At 42.2% G+C, this 22442-nt stretch overlaps 1 protein-coding gene across 1 annotated transcript in view; it reads right to left on the bottom strand.

Moving 5' to 3' along the window:
• Positions 1 to 622: 622 nt before the first annotated feature.
• The window catches only part of LOC310961613 (zeta-sarcoglycan-like), a gene marked incomplete at both ends in the record, with an annotated part of 392549 nt that continues 370729 nt past the window's right edge, over positions 623 to 22442 (bottom strand). The window contains one exon of the mRNA XM_083933745.1: positions 623 to 829. Within this exon, the coding sequence (XP_083789871.1) occupies positions 623 to 829 (207 nt within the window). The remainder of the gene's footprint in view (positions 830 to 22442) is intronic.

The raw sequence follows: 22442 nt of genomic DNA, 5'->3' as shown, positions 1-22442 counted from the left end.
TTAGCTAGCCTTAGCTTCCCACTAGACTAAACCGTCTGATTTATTTGTTACCAAAGTCCACACTGATGTCTGTTAGCCAAGTGAGTCCTTGTCCATGTCCCTGCTGGCGCGTTTGCAGTCCATCACCATATCTGGTTATCCTAACAAAAGCAGAAGCATGTTTTCCAGGACATTTTGGTCATACAGTGAACACACAACTCACTTTTATTGTAAGAGAGTTTGCTGTACTCAGGAAACCCCCCAAACGCAATCCTTGTGACTTTCAGAAACCGTCATGGCAGCAATTCGACAATGGCAAAGAGAGTCAACGCGAACCCTAAAATGACACTGTCCATCCATGTCCACAAGTAGCTTCGTAGCATCATTCCCACAGCTAAACTTTGCTTTTGCTTCTCGCCAAGTCATCCATCCTCTTGACTAGCATTAGCAACTGACCAATCCATATTAATTCGGTCGGTGAGCTGGCAGAAGCTTCTCACCATGCAACAATCCATGTTGATTCGATCTGTTAGCTGGCATTAGCTTCCTTCCAAGCCATTATCCACATTGATTAAGTCAGTTGGCTAGCATTAGCTTCAATTTAATAGTCCATATGTCTTGGGTGTCCGTCCACCTCCAATTTTCAGCTCCAGAGACAAAAGTTACTGGTGGTTTGACAGGTAGAGCCTTTCTCAGCTGGGGACAGGTAAAGCTTGCCGTTGGCACAGGCACATAGCTCGTACACAGTCTGTTTGGTGTAGGTGGTACCTGCTGGTGCCCCCTCCAGGGGATCCACAGCACTGCCGAGGGGAATGTTGCCCAGCCTTATGGTGTTGGCATCTAGAAAGATCTGTGGACATAAAAGATTAATGATTTAGAATCAGGAACTAAATAAAGAACAAACACAGGAATGAAAGCAATGCAAGGAAAACAGTAATGTAATTAAGGGAACAATTAATCATTACAGTATAACACCAAGCCAATTGAACTTTACGATAATGAATACGTCCATTTAGGAAGCACAAGTGATTGTGAATCAATTTGACCTGCTTAAAAGCAAAAGACAGTGGCAGCAATTGCAATGGAGAGGTTTAGGCAAGACAACCCCCAAAAAGGGAATGGTTTTACATGTGGTGGCCAGAGACACCTGCTCTCTCCTAATACTTGCTGACTAACTCTTCTCTAGTTTTGTGTTCTGCTAGTGTCCGTGTCACTACTGGTAGCATGAGGGTGTACCTGCAGCCCAATCAGGTTGCACAGCACAGTCTTAAGAGCATGGAGATATCAGAAGACCGGCCTTTACACAAGGAGAGCTGGACAAGGCCATAGAAGAGCATCAACTAAGCAGCAGGGCCAGGATCTGCTCCTCTTTGCAAGGAGGAACAGAAGGAGCACTGCCAGAGCCCTACAAAAAGAACTACAGCAGGCTAATGGTGTTCCTGTTTCTTTGGGGCCTGCAGAACTGGCAGGTACGCCATTGGCGCCCGTCCTCTTCACAGATGAGAGCAAGTAAACACTGAGCACACGTAACAGGTGTGAAAGGGTCTGGAGACGCTGTGGTGAACGTTATGCTGCCTGTAGAATCATCTAACATGACTGCTTTGGTGGTTGTTCACTGATGGTCTGGGGAGGCAAAACATTGGCGGGTCGCACGGACCTCCATGTCATAGCCAACGGTACCCCGATAGCTGTTATGTAGCTGGATGAAATCCTCAAAGCTACTGGCACACCTGACGCTAGTGCAGTGGGCCCTCGGTTCCTTACTGGTGCATGACAATGCCAAGCCTTAATGGCCTGTCTGTGAAGGCATTGATGCCATTGACTGGCCCTCTTGTTCCCATGACCTAAATTTAATTCAGCACCTATGGGGTGATATGTATTAGTGCATCCGATGCCGCCAAGTACCACCACAGACTGTCCAGGAGCTCACTAATGCCCTGATCCAGGTCTGGGAGGGGATCGCCCAGGACACCATCTGCTGACTCATCACGAGCCCAGACGTTGTCGAGAATGCATACAGGCACATAGGGGCCATACACTACTGAGTCACATTAGGAATTGCCATAATAAAAATTCACACAAGTTGGATCAGCCTGTGATTTTAATTTTTCATCAGATTTCCGGTGTCATTTTGAATCCAGGCTGATGATTTTGGTTTCCACTGACCATTGTTACATAATTTTGCTCTTAAAAGATTATACTATGTACATCAGTAAAGATTGTCCACTTGAATAATTTGTTCATCAAGATCTGATGTATACGTTATATGTATTTAAAATTAATACACAGAATACTGCTGTAGGGTACTGAGCTCACATGGATTGTCTTGGTGCCTAAAAATACACAGAAAAATAGAAGGGGGAAAGAGGAAAGGCAGGGTTTTGGATATTGAAAAAGAGAGAACACATTGTCATAGAGGATGACTATATTCTCTGTGGTCGACTGAGGTTGTCATCAAGAAAGATTTACAGAGAAACAGAGGGAATTTCTATTTAGAAAAGGTCTCTTTTGATGAAGAGGCAGAGTGGGAGTGAACGAGGCAGAGGGTAAGATAGGTGAATAGAAAAGCAGGGGATTCAGTGGGAAGACAAAGAGATGGGAAAAGACATACACAAGGGACAGAAAGATGCAAGGAAAAATACACACTGCAAACAAAACCAACTTTTACACCAGCTAATTTGCTGCAATATCATATTCATTACAACATTTTCCTCCTAACAAGTCAAAAAAATCACTCAACACAGTTGGAAAGCGACTTCGTTTTTTTGGGATAATTTCCTAGAAACAAGTTGCCACATTTAGGAAAAAGGTGATAAGAAGACATCATCCTCAACACAAAATCAAGCAGCTAATTAGTACAAATATAAAACAAGTATAAGAACCTTTCAGTTTACCTGCAAAGATAAGTAAAGTTATCTCTGGTCATTTTTTGAAGTGTTTGGAATTTAATGTATGAGTGCAGCTTTCACAGACTTGGTGCAAAAATTTGAAAATGACTTGCAAAGAGGTTTTCTTGTTGATGGAGACCCTTGGATTAAACATTTCATGTGCTCAGTTGAGTCTACTTTAAATTATTGTAAGATAGCAACACCTGCAATACACAAATGTAGGACCTCCAGAGGAAGTGCTGTTTAAGGAATTCTTTGTGTCTGGTTTTCTGCTCAGCGTCACAGTAAGGGAGCCGTAGATAAGACATTTGTATACTTGTTTCGATAGGAGATAAGGTGTGGTTTACAACCTCAAACCCTCCTAGGGTAATAAAAAACCCAGAACTCCAAAAGAAGGACCCCTTTAAACCTAAATCAACCTAAAATTTGACCGCAAATCGAACCGGAGGACAGTCTCTGTTGGGAGACAGAGGGACTTTCAGTAATAAAATCTACACAACAGAACTGCAACTGGCTGTTCAAAGACATTCTTGCAAGTGTGTAAAAGTATATGCATTATTTGTATCTTGTTGTGGTTATGTTTATGTGGTTTCAGAAGTGCAAAGTCTCGTGGTACAAGGTCTTGTTGTGTCTAATTCCTGAAATATTTTGTGTTTTAATAATAGGCCCATCACTATATCTAGGAGAATGTGATGTGTAGTATCTGTATCTGTTAAAACTGTCTGCCTAAAGATTTTGGTTAGATTGGATATCAGAAAGCTTAATAATGAAAAATCAACCAAAGACGTAAAAGCAGTTGATTCGCTCAGAGCCAAAGGGATGGGTTAAACCGAGTCTCCTCCTTTTCTGAGTAGAAAAGGAAGAGACTCCTGTCTTCGCCCTCTCTCTTGACCTCTCTCTCTTCACACCCCTCGCTCTCTGCACCTCCTCTCCTGCATCTCTACCTTTTCGCACCTCTGACCACCCCTCCTGCTGTTCGTTCCTTTGTTAACCCAAAGTTAGCAAGAAACATACTTTATATTTTGTTTCTTACTAAAGTATTTTCGTTTGTCAATCTATTTTTATTGCGTGACCTTTTAAAGTTTTCTACGACACGTTTTTTAAAAATCTTTTATAAGTATAGTTAAACCCCTCGTGCTGTCTTTGCCTTTTTGTCCGGCCGGCAAATTGCATCGAACTCGCGACTCCAGCCTCACAGAACCGATCAGAACCCTTTTGTCAACCCACAAACCACCTCCAGAGGCAGGCCACCTGAAGAGCCCGACGGGACCAGACGAGACCCGCCGATCCAAGCGCGCAGCTGACCCAGTCTACAAACCGAGCCGAGGTCCGCCAAACACCGGGACGCGGACCAACGGAACCTGCATCGGTACTGAAAGACGCCAGGGCGACTGTAATATCAACGGCTAAGTAAGGTTGGCCTTTTAATGCAACTCTTGGTTAAACGTTGGTGACAGTTAAATTCTGAATTCCGAGTTCTGTTGGCCGGCTAATTAGAGCAAGTTTTTTTTTTATCCGCCAGTGATATTATAAACAAGCTCGTAGGTCTGAATCACTCTAGTCTCAAGTTTTTTTATATCCACATTTAACCTTTTTCCACTTGTCTATTCAGTGTTGCACTATCCTGTATTCTCCTTGTTAGGTAGTCAAATAAATGTTTATAACTTTACGTCATTGTGAGAGTCTTCCGTTCTGTGCAGAAAGTGTTGGTCACTGATAAAGGCTGTGGTACGAATTAACGCGTTCAAGACGAGACTGATAAAATTTAAACCATCAATTACGTTAAATAACTAACAGGTATTAAACCTTCACCAAAGTTTAATAAATATTCTGTCTTATTTTGGTGTGGTGCCCTTACTTTGAGGTAAAATAAATCTTAAATTTTAACGAGTCGTGTTAATTCATAATTCAGAATCAGAATACTTTATTGATCCCCGGGGGGAAATTCTTTTGTTCGAATGCTCCGTGCACAGTAGAAACAAGCCATAAAGATGAATAAAGTAGAAATAAAATAAAGTAAAGACTCAAATAAAATACAATTAAAATAAATCTAAGTAGCTAATAAATAGCCAATAAAATACAGTACAAATAAATAATAAACAATCAAGTAAACAATCTGAAGTGGGTGTGAAAATACAATCTGAGATATATACACTGTACAATTTGGTTGTTATGGCAAATGAAATGAAATGAGAACAGATATTTATATTTTGTTTTGTTTTGTTTTTAAGTAGTCAAGAGTCCAATAATTAAAGAGATGAGTTGTACAGTTTAATGGCCACAGGTAAGAATGACCTCCTGTGGCGCTCAGTGGTGCATTTAGGAGCAATCAGTCTCTGGCTGAAGGTGCTCCTCTGTTCAGCCAGAGTGTTGTGGAGAGGGTGAGAGCCATCCAGCAGTATCGCCTGCACCTTCGACAGCATCCTCCTGTCTGACACTGCAGCCAAGGTGTCCAGCTCCACCCCCACAATGTAACTGGCCTTTCTGATCAGTTTATTGAGTCTGTTGGCATCTGCAACCTTCAGTCTGCTGCCCCAGCACACTACAGCAAACATAAAAGCACTAGCCACCACAGACTCATAAAACATCCTCAGCATGGTCCGACAGATGTTGAAGGAGCGGAGCCTCCTCAGAAAATAGAGGCGGCTCTGTCCCTTCTTGTAAAGGACTTCAGTGTTCTTAGTCCAGTCCAGTTTATTGTCAATGAACACCCCCAGATATTTGTAGTGTTCTACAATGTCCACGTTATGCCCCCGGATGGAAACTGGGGTCACTGGTGTCTTTGTCCTCCTCAGATCCACCACCAGCTCTTTGGTTTTTGCTGTGTTGAGCTGCAGGTGGTTCAGCTCACACCATGTGACAAAGTTGTCAACCACAGCCCTGTATTCAGCCTCCTCACCCTTACTGATACATCCCACTACAGCAGAGTCATCAGAAAACTTCTGAAGATGGCAAGACTCTGTCTGGTAGCTGAAGTCCGTGGTGTAAAGGGTGAAGAGGAAAGGAGAGAGAACAGTCCCTTGTGGTGCGCCAGTGCTGCTAACCACTGTATCTGACACACAGTGACGCAGGCGCACGTACTGTGGTTGACCAGTGAGGTAGTCCACAATCCAGGAAACAAGGGGGGGATCCACCAGCATCGCCGTCATCTTGTCACCCAGTAGAGCAGGCCTGATGGTGTTGAATGCGCTGGAGAAGTCAAAGAAAGTGACCCTCACAGTGCTCCTCGGCTTGTCCAGGTGGGTGTAGGCACGGTTTAGCAGGTAGATGATGGCATCCTCAACTCCAATCCGGGGCTGATAGGCGAACTGCAGGGGGTCCAGGTGTGGCCTGACCATAGGCCTGAGCTGCTCCAGGACGAGTCTCTCCAGGGTCTTCATGATATGAGACGTCAGTGCCACCGGTCGGTAGTCAGAGAGACCGCTGGGCTGCGGCGTCTTTGGCACTGGAACGAGGCAGGACGTCTTCCATATCACAGGGACCCTCTGGAGGCTCAGGCTCATCTCGAAGACGCGGTGTAGAACTCCACATAGCTGTTCGGCGCAGGCTCTGAGAACCCGTGGGCTGACACCATCAGGGCCTGCAGCCTTACCGGCGTGGAGTTTGCTCAGTTGTCTCCGTACCTGAAGCGGTGTAAACTGTGCAGGTTGAGCAGGGGGAGGTTTGAAGTCCAGAGTGAGAGGAGGGCAGGTAGCAGGGGAGCCAGGAGAGGTGTGAAGAGAGGGGGATGGGTGTGAGGGTCTCATGGCGTTGAATGAGGTGCTAACAGGAGGAGGGGGGGGGGGGTCAGAAGCAGTGATGGCTGTAGACAGTCAGCAGGAGAGACAGCAGGGGCCTGGGCTGCAGTGTCAAACCTGTTGAAGAACAGATTCAACTCATTAGCCCCAGCCACACTGCCATCAGATCCACCGCTAGCTGGTCTGAAGCCTGTGATGGTCTTCATGCCACTCCAGACCTCCCTCATGTTGTTTTGCTGGAGTTTCATCTCCAGCTTCCTCCTGTAGCTGTCCTTAGCCTCTCTGATCTTGTTGTTAAGCTCCCTCTGAACGTCCCGAAGCTCCTCCCTGTTGCCACCTCTGAAGGCCCTCTTCTTCTGGTTCAGAGTGGCTTTGATGTCTTTGGTTACCCAGGGCTTGTTGTTTGGGTAACAACGCACAGACCGAGCTGGGACAATGCCGTCCACACAGAAATTGATGTAGTCTGTGATGCATTCAGTAAGCCCATCAATGTCCTCTCCATGTGGCTCACAGAGTGCATTCCAGTCTGTCACCTCAAAACAGCCCTGCAGTGCCTCATAGCAGTCCTCTGACCATGTCCTCACTGTCTTTGTGGTCACAGGCAGCCTCTTCACTAGAGGCACATAGCAGGGGGTGAGAAGCACCAGGTTGTGATCTGATCTCCCCAGGGGGGGAAGGGACGTGGAGGTGTATGCGTCCTTCACATTAGCATACAACAGTTGTACAGGTCACATACTGGGTGAATTTCGGCAGTGTCTTTTTAATGCAGACATGGTTGAAGTCACCCGAGATTATAATCAGAGCAGTCGGGTGTGCGGTCTGTAGTCTGGCTATTGTGGAGTGGATGACGTCACATGCCGACGTTGGGTTAGCGGACGGGGGAATGTAAACAGCCACAACGATAGCATGTGAGAATTCACGGGGTAAATAGTACGGACGGAGGCCCACAGATAACAGTTCAATATCCGGACTGCAGATGCGGTCTTTGATGGTAACGTGACCAGGATTGCACCACCTGTTGTTCACGTAAACAGCAAGCCCCCCTCCTTTACGCTTGCCGCTCGTAGTGCAGTCCCTGTCAGCCCGGACAGTGTGGAAGCCCTCGGTGGAAATATTGTGGTCAGGAACATCCGCGTGTAGCCATGACTCCGAGAAAATCATCAGGCTACACTCCCGGTATTCCTGACGACTCCGGTTTAGCGCTGTTAGCTCGTCCATCTTATTCCCCAGTGATCTCACGTTGCCCATGATGAGAGATGGGAGACACGGCTTGAATGTCTTCCTCTCCATAAGTCTCCGGTGTTTCGCTCCTTTTCTCCGCCGTAGCGATCCTTTCCCTCTGCCTCCACGTGTGTTTTCCTCCATAGTTCAGCAGGGATGTCCGCCTTCACTGTAGCCGAGCCGGCCGGCTTCAGCTCTATCAGCTGATCCCTGGAGTAAACAATGCGGAGTTGCTGAGCAACCGTCGTGTGGCGGAGTAAAAGCAGCGATTCAACCAAAAACGCCACAACAAAAACTCTCCACACAAGCATGTTTAAAGAGAGAGGCTAATAAACAACTATGTTAAAAGAAAAAAAAAAAAGTAAGATAAAGTAAAAAGGAGAAAAGTTGAAAACAAAGTAAAAGTAAGCAGGAGCGACTAGAACAGGCTGCATCCACCGCGGCGCATGCGCACTAACTGATATACTAATATATTTAGCCATAATAAAAGTAGGCTCCCACTCCTACACAAATAATGCCTTTATTGATTAACTGTGTGTCAGTTGGTTTGTGGCAATCTAACTAAATAGATTACCACTAAAGATTAAACTAAATATAAATTAGTTTGGGAATAGGTGCCATTAAATCACAATCTCAACTGAATGGCATTAAGTTAGTAACCCGATCTTAAACTTTATACATAAGGACCCTATGTCAAAAAGTAGTTTAAATATTCAGTTAATATTGTTTTTAATGTAAGGTACACATTCCTTAATACATTCTTGTTTGATCACTTTACCTCTAATTTATTTGACACATTGCAAACCTGGGGTTAGGAAGGGTTCCAGCAGATTAGCACTGGTTGATGTCAGAGTGTAATATAAAGCTGGCATGTGTGGTCTTCTTCGTGCACTTTACTTGATAGGCACACAAAGCCAGTTTTACCTTTATTTTTCCGAGAATTCTCTTGAGATACATTTTCTCTTTTACAATAGAGACCTGGCCAAAATGGCAGAAGGCAGTCATAACTTACCGTGCATTCATACTAAAAGCGATGGAGGCGATTAAATCGCCCAGAAAGCGAGTATCGCGCCGCTTGCTCGCATTTGTCACATTTTTGATCATTGCTTCAGTCACGTCTATCGCATGTAGCAGCCAAGGCGGCTAGCTTACTAAAGCTAACCCCCAGCTAAGCCTACTCTGCTGTTGTGCTAAATGGAAGCAATGCTAGTGCTAACAGGGATCTGAATGCTTTTAAAAGAACATGAATGAACTGTCAGTTGAAGTGTGTGGCTCATCAGGCCTTCAGTGATTTAACCTCTGAAGCTGCCTCAGCTTCACTCTGCACTGACGGCTTTCTTCTTCGTCTTCTTCTTCAGGATTTCCGGCAGAATAGATAACTAAAGGCATGTCACTGCCATCCACAGTCCATAGTTATATCCAATATATTAAATCCATAGGAACAGTCTGGTTTCAGCCAGAGGCTGCAACAATAGGGGCTTTGGTGAGCCCGGTGAGCCCCTGGATATTTAACTCTGATGATGCTTACCACAATCTCAATGCTGATTGGCTGTCACAGCACAGGTTCACACGATGTTGCTTTAAAAGTTAAAATTTTTCAACTTCAAGCACCACACGCGATGAGGCGATAGATTATTCATCGCTGCATCGCATCGCTCTTAGCGCTCAGAACGCGTCGCCCGAAGCGACATTGCGTAACTTACATTCATTTTGAATGGCAGCTTGATGCTTTCATCGCCTCCATCGCTTTTGGTGTGAATGCATGGTTAGATACACAGAGAGCAGGAAGAGTGGAGTGTCAGTGGGGGCCCACAGTTCATTAACCCTCTTTTCCGTTAATCCAGTCATGGGAACGTGAGAAACAATCGGAAGAGAACAAATGTGAGAGAAGCAGAGGCAGGTACACAGCATCCGTTCCAGAGTTACTTTATACAATTGAGACAACTGCCAATCAGAGTATTTCTAATAAAAACATGCACAACTAAATGAAAGGCAGAGGAGAAGAAGATATATATGGACACCCTGAGAGACAGAAGTGATTTTCCTGTTTGTCAAAGACCTACCCTTCTCATTTCCTCTCATTCCCAATCACCTCTCCCACCCCCCATTTCTACTCCCCCACCAGCTTCCATCCCTCCTGACCCTTATTTCTCCCTGTATTCCTTCAGTCCACTCGTCTTATCTTCAGACTGATACAAGATGAGTTTCAAATGAGAATCATTATGCAATCTTGGTTTCTATTGACTGCTATGCCTGCTTATTTATTTACTCACTCTGCAAGCTTCCACGTTCAAGGAATCACTGCTCTCTTGCTGCCCCTTTCTCTAACATACACACTCACACACCCCAAGGCCAGCGGATAATCTTGGCAGACATCTATATCCCCATTATTCATGTTCTTCATTTAAGAAAAGAGGAGAGTGGAAGTAAAAAGGTGTGTGGAAAAATAGCTATGAGTGCAAAAAGAAAGAGGGAAAAGAAGAATGAGAGGGAGTCAGATGAAAGGATGACAGAGGGAAAATGTCACATCAGAAGTCGTTGGGAGGGGGGACATAAAGAGAGAGAGATTTAAGATGTACGAATGAGAAAAGGAGAGGAAAGGAATGAGGGATTATACCCCAACAGCTAGGAACCAATTAGTATAACTAATGATTTCACATTGGCTGACGGGGCACATCTCAACTGTATAAACAACACACACACACACACACACACACACACACACACACACACACACACACACACACACACACACACACACACACACACACACACACACACACACACACACACACACACACACTACACTCAGCCTTTTAAAATCTGTCTAGCTAAAAGTAGTATATCTATTAGCAATTAACCTCGAGATAGATAGGCGGGTTACAGACTGAGGCAACCTAAAAGATGGTGTCATCCCTAATAGTCTAGAGCTCTTTACTCAGTTAGATACTCAAACTGTACAATGTCTCCTCTACTATTAATTTCCATTCTTCAACCTGAAGATTCCTTGGTGTTTTTCATATATTAGTGGTGAGGCATTTAGTCAATTAATTCATTGGCTGATTGATGGAAATTCAATATTTTGATGACAATGACGACGACAATGATGATGGCGAAAATGACGATCCTTTGTCTTAAAGGCACATATCACAGGCTGAAAAAGGGCATATTATCTTCATAATATTCTTGTTTCCATTTTCTTTTTTAAACACACAAATGTGTACAGCCATCTCATTAGCCCACCATGACCATTGGTAACACAGCAATGGGCAAGACTCTTTAAGAGCTAGTGAAAGATGTATATGTACCCTTCTCTCGCCATGTCCTGGGCAAAGAAAAGCACCATACTACATTTATAAATATCAAAGTATACCTTCAACAGGTCCCTGGTGCACACCTGTCATCTTCCCTTTGGCTTCCCACTAAAAACTGCCAGGGTTCAGTTATAGCTTTACAGAGGAAAGGACTCAGTCACGGTTGACGGCAGAATAACCCAAATCTAATTCCAACAGCCTGCTTGCAATAGCAATGGTAACCTAAAATGAACTTGGGCACGGCAACGGGGGTGGGAGAATGAGGGTCGATAAGTGCATGTTTATGTGAGGAGATGCCAATGGAATTACGGGTTTCTCTTCCATAACATTGAAAACAACGCAAAAAATAAACTGAGGTGAGGAGAACAGAGGAAGTAGGGAGGAAGGAGAGACAATAGAGTCAAGATGGATGAATAGAAGGTGGACAGTGGATGTGGATGGAGAGACAAAGGAAAAGGAAGGGAGAGGATGTTTATTATGGGACTGGAAAGAGGATAAGGTGAGTATTAGGTAGAGATGAGAGACTTGCAAGGAGGGATGGAGTGAGCAAGAGATCAATAGAAAAGGAGCTGAGAGGTGAGAGGAAGGCAGATGGAAAGAGAGATAGAAATGGGTGGATGCAGGCAATAAGGACAGTAGAGGAGAGTTGGTGGATGGACAGACAGAAGGACGGACAGATATAGACAGAAACCGGGAAGGGAAGTAGAGCAAGGGTGTGGAAGTCATTCATTGTAGCTTAAGGTGGGATTAGCGCTGACATTCATCCCAAATAAAAGTGTCTGTAAGTATTAGGTTGGCCTGTTGAAGTATGTGAGGGTCTGTACATGTGAACATGTGTGTGTGTGTGTGTGTGTGTGTGTGTGTGTGTGTGTGTGTGTGTGTGTGTGTGCATGTGCGTGTGTGTATGTGTATGTGTATGTGTATGTGTTTAAGGACATGTCTGTGAATTGGTATGAAGGAGTGCTTGTTGTTGAGTGCATTGCACACATACTGTACACATATTCAGCGACATGGCTGTATTTCATCTGCCTGTTTGTATAATTTCAGTGATAGACTTCCATATTCCTACGCATACGCACAACAGTTGATCTGCTTGCACTAATATAGATTTGGGTGCATCTTTTTAAGTGGCCAAAATATGTTTTAACTGCTGCTGCGTTCACAGCAGCGCATTGTTTATCTCCAGTTCAGTACTCCTTCCTTCTTCTCCAAACTGGTACGCTATTGACTGAAGATAATAGACTGACTGTGTATAAGTACCTCAAAAACAACCCCACTTCAAAATACCCAAAATATCCCTTTAAGTCTCTTGAAATCCTTTATGGTACAGTACTACCAGCCGGGAGCAAAATTAATTGAATTCACATACAAGGTGATTTGCACTCTTTACATCTATGAAGAGTGCAAATGAAGAAGAGTGCAACTGAAATGACTGTAACTTCACTTTCTACATATATATAGTATAATATGGAAGTCCTGACGGCTCGTTTAAAGGCACAGTTTTTGAATGCAGGTTGTGCATTTCTCTGAGGATTAAGAGCTTTGATACTTTTGCTGTGTTTATATAGCACCTAAACCTGCTTGATAAAAAAAAGACATGGAAATCTCACCTTTTACAATATGGGACTTTTAATAAAAAGAAGAAACTTTGTGAGATATCTATTTTAATGTTTCATTTTTTTAAAGGGCTTCATTTGCAATCAATACATTTTATGAGATGGGTTTGAAAACCAACGAAGATATATCAAACAGAGGAATGCCATCTTTCATTTAAAATCTAAACCTCAGAGTGACACAGTTCCAAGACACTAGACTATAAAGGTGTTAATATTATCTTGTCCACTCCCAGCATACATATACAGTACAGTATAATGAGGAAGTGCCAGATACTGCGTCTGATGTGTCTATCTCTATATGTATGTGTCCCTTATGCATCTGCATAAATGTACAAATCTGTGTGGGTAGCTAGGTGTGTGTTATATCATGGATGCATGTGTCTGAGCACATCCCTCACCAACATCAATTTTGACTCTGCCTTACAGGAGATGGGAAACATGCAGGAAGCGGCAATTATGGAGGGTCAAAACATTTTTCATGGATGATATCCTTTGGCACAGCTGAGGAACAGGCGAAAGAGGGTGGGAGAGAAATGTGCTGCGGAAAAGGAGGGGAAGGCAGCAATGAAAGGACTATCTTTTCCTGGTTTCAGGGGGGGGGGGGGTGTCACAGCCATATTTGGGGTGGAAGAAAAAGAAAATCGATCCACTTTAATATTGTGATTCTTCATGAACTTTATTTTCCAAATCGATTTTTTGCTTGAATCAATTAAACTGCTTTAATTTTATATGGAGTTGTTGTAGTCTATATGTAAAAGTGCTATGGAGACTGGGCAATGCAAGACTATTGTAATGGTACTACAGCTGACACTACAACCTGTTGTGCATCCATATCTATAACTAATAATAATATTTAATGGGGTAGAAATATCAAATATGTTTACTGTATCAATTTAGAGATTTTCCAAAGTAACTTTTTCCCATGTTCTAGTCTAGTGTTAAAAAAGTACACCAAAATCACAATAAATCCTAATATCAAATTGCAATACATGAAGAATTGCAAAACTTGAATAAACTAAAATAGTCTAAAACAAGATGAAACCACCTTTAGGTGATTTTCTATGCTGTCAAAGAATGTAGCCTGTGGGGATCATGTTACAAACTCTATCCGTTTAAATTAGGCTGTCCTGGAAGTGGAAGTGGAACAGAAAGTGTCAACTTTAAAGCATTTGACTGAGAGGATGAAGGAGTAGAGGAGTTGAGGGACAGAGGTGTGACAGAGGTTGAAAGGACAATAATAGTAAGATTTCACCAGCACACAAACACACACACACACACACACACACACACACAGGATTACACACAAAATTCTGCACACACAAACACACAGAAGTTTGCCTCGCCTCAGCTCATCTTGCCTCCCATTTCCCATCCCATCCCTTTTCTTTCTGTCAATTGCTACCCCTGCACTCACAAATGGAACATTCACACACACACACAAACACACACACACACACAAACACACACACACACACACACACACACACACACACACACACACACACACACACACACACACACACACACACACACCAACAATACAAATAGGTGGGAGGTTGTGAAGCTATCTGAGTGTATTACACAGACCATTAGGCGTGTTGAATGGACAGACGCTGGAATGGGAGCTGACAATGACCTAAATGACAGAGGCTGGAGAGGGACTGAGAATCTAGTAACGCAGATGTAGCTAGGACATAAAGCGATATCAGTCTGCTCTATTGTACACACACACACAAACATACAGACAACTACGGGTAGACAGGAATAGAGAAGCAGCCACAGACAAACATGAACACAAACACATGCTATGATAGACAGTAACACAAAGAGAGAGAAAAACAGAAAAAGCTCCCACACACACTGAAAGATGGAGACGTTACATCAGGCTGACGGAATCACACAGACACGCACGCACACACACACACACACACACACACACCAACACACACGTCCTGTAGATGCAGACTGAAAGAGTGATGTTGGATGATGAAATTGAGTTTGGAAGTAAACAGAAATGCTCTCTCTCTCTCTCTCTCTCTCTCTCTCTCTCTCTCTCTCTCTCTCTCTCTCTCTCTCTCTCTCTCTCTCTCTCTCAACTGTGGCAGCATGCTGTGAGTGTGTGTCATTCTGTGCATATGCATACATACATGTGGTGTTGTGTGTCAGTGCATTTTTAGGTGTTTGAGTGTGTGCACATGTGGCTGGATACTATGTATGTAAGTGCACATATCCATGAACTACATCCATTTGTTTTAGTGTGTGCATTTGAGTACTTTTCTGTGTTTTTTTTGTATAATGTGTGTGTCTGTATATTTACGAGGCTTCCACAGCATCAGTGTGTATGACAGGGAGTTACCCCCTGCCAGCATTCTAATTCACTCACCATTCTGCCTTACCCGCAGGTAAAACAACAAGCAGCGAAAAAAAAAGAGCCAGTCCCAGTGTACCAGCCCAATAACACATCCAGGCTACACCATCTTAATAAACCCCATCACTGTGTCAACAAACTATAAAACTCCGTGGTAACCTAACTTTGTTAAAAGTTTCTGTAGTTAACCCAATTTCACCTCGCTGCAGTCAGTGGCAGACTGAAGCCACCTCAAATTATTACTTTTACGCATGTCATGAACACAAAGATACAAATGTGCATGCAGGGCATTCAAGGTAATGTTTATCATAAAGATATTGTAGAGAGTTTAAGGTAATGATGACACGTTACCAATGTTTAGCCTATGTTTAGGCTAGTGATCTACTATTCTTTACTTGCTATTGTTTACTCAGAAATGAGGCTGACTTTGGTCAAACATTTTCAAACATTTTTTTTCATCTTTGGTCAGCTTCCAACCCTATGAAGGATACCTTACTGTCCAGCATAAACATCTCACAAATACTGCATTATATTTACAGTAGCACTGCTTTGATAGATGCATTCCATCCACTCTTCTCTTCAGCCCCGTCGCCAGAAAAATGTGATGACTTGCATTTCTGCAAACCGCAGAAACATTAATATTGAACCTTTTTGGCCCCCTTTTACATCTATATGCAATGTACCGGGCTTTCAACTGACTCCAATGAAAAATTATCAACAGTTATATTACAAGTATATTGAGAGCAAGTGCTCCGGACGCGAGGTGACATACTTTAACAAGCTTTAAACTCTGCTTAGGGAGTGGTTAGTACATGGTTAGTGGATGGTCAAAACTTTAGTTTGTGTCCCCTTCCGTGTGAAATTAAAACTTAAAGCAATTCTTACCTTTCTGGCATTTTTACACTTTTCTTTTGTAATCTTAAAATGCTCTTAATAAGCGTATGGCACACAAACAATGTGAATTAAATCCACCAGGTGTTGAAAATCATCAATATTTAATTCTCATGTATTTTTATGATAAAAGTCTGACCAATTCTGCCTGTTTTTGTAGCAGCGTCCCTTCCTGTCACTACTTGAGAGTCACACGCCTCTCTGCAGAGCGAATGGTGGTGGAGAGATAGCACAGAATAGTGAAGAACTGATGAGTCAAGAGGCAACACGAGAGTCAAAATCGGCTCTGCTTTTCGATGCCGGGACTAATTTACCTTCACCCGGAGCTAAAAGAGATGAGATGGTCTTGGTGTTTCAGTTATCAGTAACTATAGTTCTGTAATACTAAGTTATTTGTGCAAGGTAAAGATAAGCGTTAGTGCTAACGTCACCGGTAGTGCAAACAAGCCAGCCGTTTAACTTGGGCTGCTCATTTTCTCATCCCAGGCATCAGGGGAGGCGGGAGCGTCAGAGGTCAGAAAGGGGGAAGTGGGAGGGAAGCGTGCTTTTAACCCAAACCGCAATCTTTCCCTAAACCTAACCATGTTGTTTTGTTTATTAAACCTAACCAAGTAGTTTTAATACCTAAACCTAAGTAATGTTAATACTTTTTGCTTAATTTCACAACATTATTTATGTGTTTAAAACTGCGACCGTGGAGCATCAAAAGTGTAGACATGTTACGAGTAGGGAATGAAACGGTTTGTAGTGGTTCAAAAACATTAATAATCAACATATCTGTGGTTCACAGAAATGTTCAATGCTATTATTTTATGTTTATGACTGGGTTGCTTCTCTTGAGGAAATACCTGGATATTTACAACCTGCACTTAAAGAAAAAACTGTATTACTAACAGGGACGTCGTCTGGTGAGCCATAGCTGGAGAGGAGAGGCTAAGTCAAGTAAAAAAAAAACTGACATTAAAACACACACTTGCAACAGCTATCACTTACATGTGCAATATATAACACTGTTGATTTGTTGCACCACTAGCATCTTCACTTCTGTGTTGATTTAAGTAAAAGAAACAGGACAAAAATACTCTTCTACACCATCTAAAAAAAAATAAATACATACTATATTGTTTGTTTGGTTTAGTTAAGGATGCTAGTTTCTAAAAGAAACCTGAGGATCAGGGGAAAAAAGCATGTGTAATAAAAATTCTGTATTAAACATGGATGTCATCTATGCAACGTCACCCATACATTTCTGAAGAGCCAAAATGGAGCTCATTGTGGGCAACTCATCACCAGAGTCATCTTGGTAGTGCCTGATGCTGCCTGCTCCCGGCTTATCCAAAAATGGGAAAAGAGGTGGAGCGTGGATGCTTGCCACCTGTGGCGGCACCCACCATTCACTCAAAGCGGCCCAGCCATTAATTATGCATAATTTTAAGCCTTAACATATATACATGAATGGGTGAGTTAAATAACATATACTGTAAATCTGGGCATTTTCACATGGCGGTCTACAATATAGGGATTGACTCGCTTTTGGAGCAATTTGTGGACATCTGCAGTTTTTGGCACTTCATTTCTTTAGTGGATGTAGTCTAGAGGACATAACTCCCTCTTACAGCCCATGCAGGAGCATCTGCATGTATTGCTTTTATCAAACAGGCACCTAGAGGCAAAAGTCTTTTTTCTTAGATTGTGCACTTCTGTCTTATGCTGTTCTATTTAAATACTTTTAAAAGTAAACAACCTCCATTTGCTGTATTCATTCATGTTTTACAAATGGTTTAACCTGGGCCAGGCCTTACCACAATGTTAATCATATCACAGTCATGCAGGCGTAGTAAGATCTTTTTTTTTTCAACACACTGATATCGGCATCTGTACTCAGTATCGGCCGATACCCACAGCACGGGTATCGGAAGTGGTATGAGGAGGTACAAATCTGGTATCAGAACATCTCTAATATGCACCCTATTCGAGGGCATTCAGACAGCATTTACTGACTCTGTTGTATCAATCCCTGGAGAGCATTTCTGTGCTGTCTGCTTCTCAGCAAACCGCAAACAAACATCAAAATGTAACCATTTGCACACTAATTGGTGCTTTAGTTTATCCCACTGCACTGGACCTTTTCCGCTTGACTGCATGTGTAGCCTTCCTGACACCATACATTTATTAAGGAGGCAAATATTAGAACAGATACTCCAAAGTCATCAGTGGAAATAAAGGTTAACTTTAGTGTCTTCAGTTAGCCAACTTACATAATTTCTTAAAACCATTTGTTTTCTGACTTCCTGTTGCTGGCAACTGGAAATGATAGACACATCACAGTGGGAGGTCATCTGTTCTCTTAGGAGTTATCCTTTAAAATGAATAGCGAGTGATGGTGAAACAACTTCTCCAGTGTAAAGACAAAAAGTGGATGAGAATGAGTGATGCAAAAAAGTTGCTGACAAGAGCTGTGGGTGCATAAAGCGCGTATGATTAGACAAGTAGAAGAAACAAATAGACGGATACAGAGTCAGTGAGAGGGTGAACAAACGTGAAGATAGAAGAAATGGATGGACAAGAAAAAAAGACAGTGAATTAATGTAGGATAGAAAGAGAGATGGAGAGAGAACGAGAGGAAGGGAATCCTGAGAGGATCTGTCAGCTCTCGTTGGCTTTGATTTTAATGGAAGCCAGCGCTCCCCTACCTCTAACCCATTTGGCCCTAATTCCAGCACTGCTTTCCAAACTTTTTAAACTTTAATGGCCCCTTCTTAAGTGCCAGCTGCTGACAACATTGATTTGCCTTTAAGCCTTGCTGTCCTGCACGCCTTTATTTTCTCCTGCAAAATCGACAGAAACATCTATTTTCTGCCATCTTCCTCCACCTCCTACTCATCCGATCCTCCTTCTACCCTCCCTTCATCCACTCTCCTCTGTTCATTTGACGGTGTCAGCGGTCAGAGGAAAGCTTGTATGAGAATGGATGAAAGGAAACGCTATTTGGATAAGCTGTTCTTTTTAGTATGTAGGTATTTTTTGCTGCTTAATTCGATCAGGCTGGGTCGGTAGACAGAGAGGTGATACTTTCTTTGCAGACAGTGGTTCGTTTACCTATTGGTGACACATACATGCAATGACGTGGTGTTATGATGATCATAACACCACGTCATGGCATGTCAATATTGACAAGAGGATGTAAGGGAGGTTACAAGGGAGGGAGTATTTTTGTGTCATCTGCATCTTCCTCATTTTTTATGAAAGATGAAAGTCACCGAGTTGGTGATAAAGTTCCGTCATTGGTCAAAGGGATGAGGATGTACATTCGTTCATATTGGAGCTTCCCCTTTTGTTTTTGCTCTCAAAATGAATCTGCAAGACTGGTAACATCTTTGCCTCTTTGTCACAGCTGATTCACTTCCTCAATAAACTACAGAAAATTGCAGATGAAAATTTAATATCCAAGAATTCACATTATAGAACCAACTGACTAGTCCTAAATACTTTGACCACAATTTAGCACATTCGCCTGTAAAGTCCAGCCATATACTAGGTTTCAACCTAGTCTTGTTTGTATCTCACTTAGCCATTAAGTCTTTATTTGCTGTGCTGAGCTGTTGCACTTTGCAATAATAATAATATCTAAACTTAGCATGGAAGGCATTCCGTCATGCCTTTATCCCTGGATTTCCATTGATTACACAGAAGGAAAAATAAAAATGAAAAACAACACAAACACCTGTAAATGACCAACATAATAATAGTCCTACTAAAAATTTTGACTTTGACATAATCCGTTGACATACTGTATTTTCACTTGCTTGGAATTTGTCATTGCTGGAAATGTTATTTGTCACTTCGACGCACATGGCAGCAATTAAAACTCACCAGAAGTTGGGCAGACATTATTAATAATCCCCCTGAGTGGACAGGTAAGCAGGTTGATGCTCTAGACCATAGGGTAATCAGTCAATCGTTTTTAAAACCATTACCAGATGAAAAGTAGTGATGTCCAAATGAAGCCTCATGAACCACTAGTTCTATTTGATGAGCCCACTAGATAGACTCTTGGTTTGAAAAATAGGGATAAATGAATGGTAATTCAGTGTGTTTTCAACCCTTTGTTGAACAGAAATAATGAAAATGGTACATGAAGCTTTATTTGAACATCACTGTTATTTAGATCAGAGAAGTTCCAACTGGAAATTAAAATCACAAAATAAAAAAGTGTTTTTTTGAAAATATGAACACCGTTCTCTAACAGCTGACAATTGAATGATCACATAATTTGTTTGTCTGTTAAACATATTTAATTTTGTTGTGAATTTGCAATTGGTTGTGCAGTAGTGAAAGCGATTAGCATGTGATAAGAGCAGATTTGAACAATAACTCAACTGTGGGTTCATTTCTCTTGCTCTTCAAGTTATAATAGACACATCGTTACATTTGCAAGGGGCATGCTGGGGTGGATGAGGTTAACAGAGGGGCTAGCTGCGGGAGGGGAATGTGGAATGCAAACACTTTCTTGAATTTTCTGTAATGAATCATGAATGTGTGACAGCAAGGAGTGAGAGGGTATAAAAAATTAAAATGTATATGAATTTGTTAGAAATTATTATAATCATTTGTATAAATGACAAAAAAAAATGTCTGACGAATTTAATATGTCACATCAGCAACAATCAAATGTGTCTCTAAGCTGAAGGATAACACACAACCTAATATAAACTGGTCCATTTATAAAAACAGATTGCGTGATGAGAAGTCTGTGCAAGACATTGCGTCATTAGGCACTACTGTTTAAAATGGTACCAAATTAAATTTAACTTCACTTTTTACATTTTCAATGAATATGAAGTGGTGCAAGGTAAAGTGAATGTACTCTTATTATTATTTGTCATCTGTCCAACCATGACAAGGGCCCACACTACAGCCCCTGTTTCATCCTGCTTCATGCTATTGTTAACAGTCAATGAGGAGACATCTATTCATGTAAGGATGAGAGAGAGAGAGAGAGAGAGATGGAGAGAGAGAGGGAGAGAGAGAGAGAGAGAGAGAGAGAGAGAGAGAGAGAGAGAGAGATGGGGGCCTAATGGATGAACAAGGAACAGAAAGAGACAAAAGAATACATGAAATACACAGAGAGAAAGAAAGAGATGACAGAAAAGAGGTAAAATTATAATCCCCCCTCTTTCCCTGAGAAGTGGCAGCCACAGTGATGTATAACCCTGGCAGTGGAAAGTTAATTAGATAGGCTGGGTTACTTAGAGATGAAGGACTGAGAGGCTGAGAAGGAGAGGAGGGAGGCGGAAATGAGAAGAATATGTAGAAGAAGGTTAAAATAAAACAAAAGAACACAAGAGAAGAATGAAAGGAGAATGGGGAGAGACATGGAGAGTAAGATGAGTCAGGGAAGAAAGTAGAACGTGGGGGAACAAGGGAGAAAGATATGACATGAAGGGAGGTAATAGGGAAATGTGAGAAAAGGAGTGACATGATTAGGAAGTTTGAAAAAGAGGCAAAGAGCCTTGTTAAAATTCATATATTTTGCCTTGACACTCAACTTCAGCCTGACAAATTATTTGGCCACAATGCAAGAAGATTGTACTCTTTGTACTAGGGGTACAATCCTCATCATAAATTCTTACAACAGCCTCAGTCCATCTCTGACAATGGCACCCCTAGTGCTTAGCTAGAGGACACATTTTAACATGTCATCTGCACTGCTGAGCAGGTGATTACATGTCTGCTCTCCATCAGAGAAAGGCATGACATAGACCAAAAGAACAGGATAAAAACAAAGCCATCAGAGCTGCACACTGAGGCAACTACCTGTCTCCAAAACTGTTTTATTGGAGGACAGCACCCATTCACTGGAACCAAACTAGCGTTGGGATTTCAGTGCTTTTGGAGTCTACGCCACCTTGTATCCAAATTTCAGTAATAGTAAAACCCAAGTTCTGAGTCTGTGAGTGTCATGGGAACAACTCTACAAATTATGTTTACCTTTAAATTATATTAAGTCGTTAATGTATTAATTTTCTTTAGAGTTGATCTTGTTAAGGGTTGCAGTGAATAGGGGCTGTATTCACAAAACATTTTATCTTAGCACAAAGACTACTCCTAAGGAGCACTAAAAGTTGTTACTTAAGAGTAATTTCTTAAAACCTATTCCCAAAGACTCTGAGAGCAATTTTTACTAAGGAGTGAGAGGGACTCCTAAACTAAGACTAGAGCTCATTTCATTGAAATAATATTCCAATCATTGCTACACGAGCAACAATACTACCTCTGCTCCTCTCTCTGAAACCTCGCTCTGCTCTGCCTGTGTCTGTCCCGAACTCTAGCAGCGGCTAGCTGCTAGAGTGACAGCTAGCTTGACGACAGTAGTTCAGCTGAAACTTGTAGAGTACACCTGATGAGGTGGTTGGATCACATTCTCA

The sequence above is a fragment of the Echiichthys vipera genome (genome assembly GCF_963691815.1).
Source record: "Echiichthys vipera genome assembly, chromosome: 2".
Taxonomy (NCBI): domain Eukaryota; kingdom Metazoa; phylum Chordata; class Actinopteri; order Perciformes; family Trachinidae; genus Echiichthys; species Echiichthys vipera.
The sequence above is the reverse complement of the archived record's forward strand: the minus strand, read 5'-3'. Positions and strand labels throughout refer to the sequence as shown.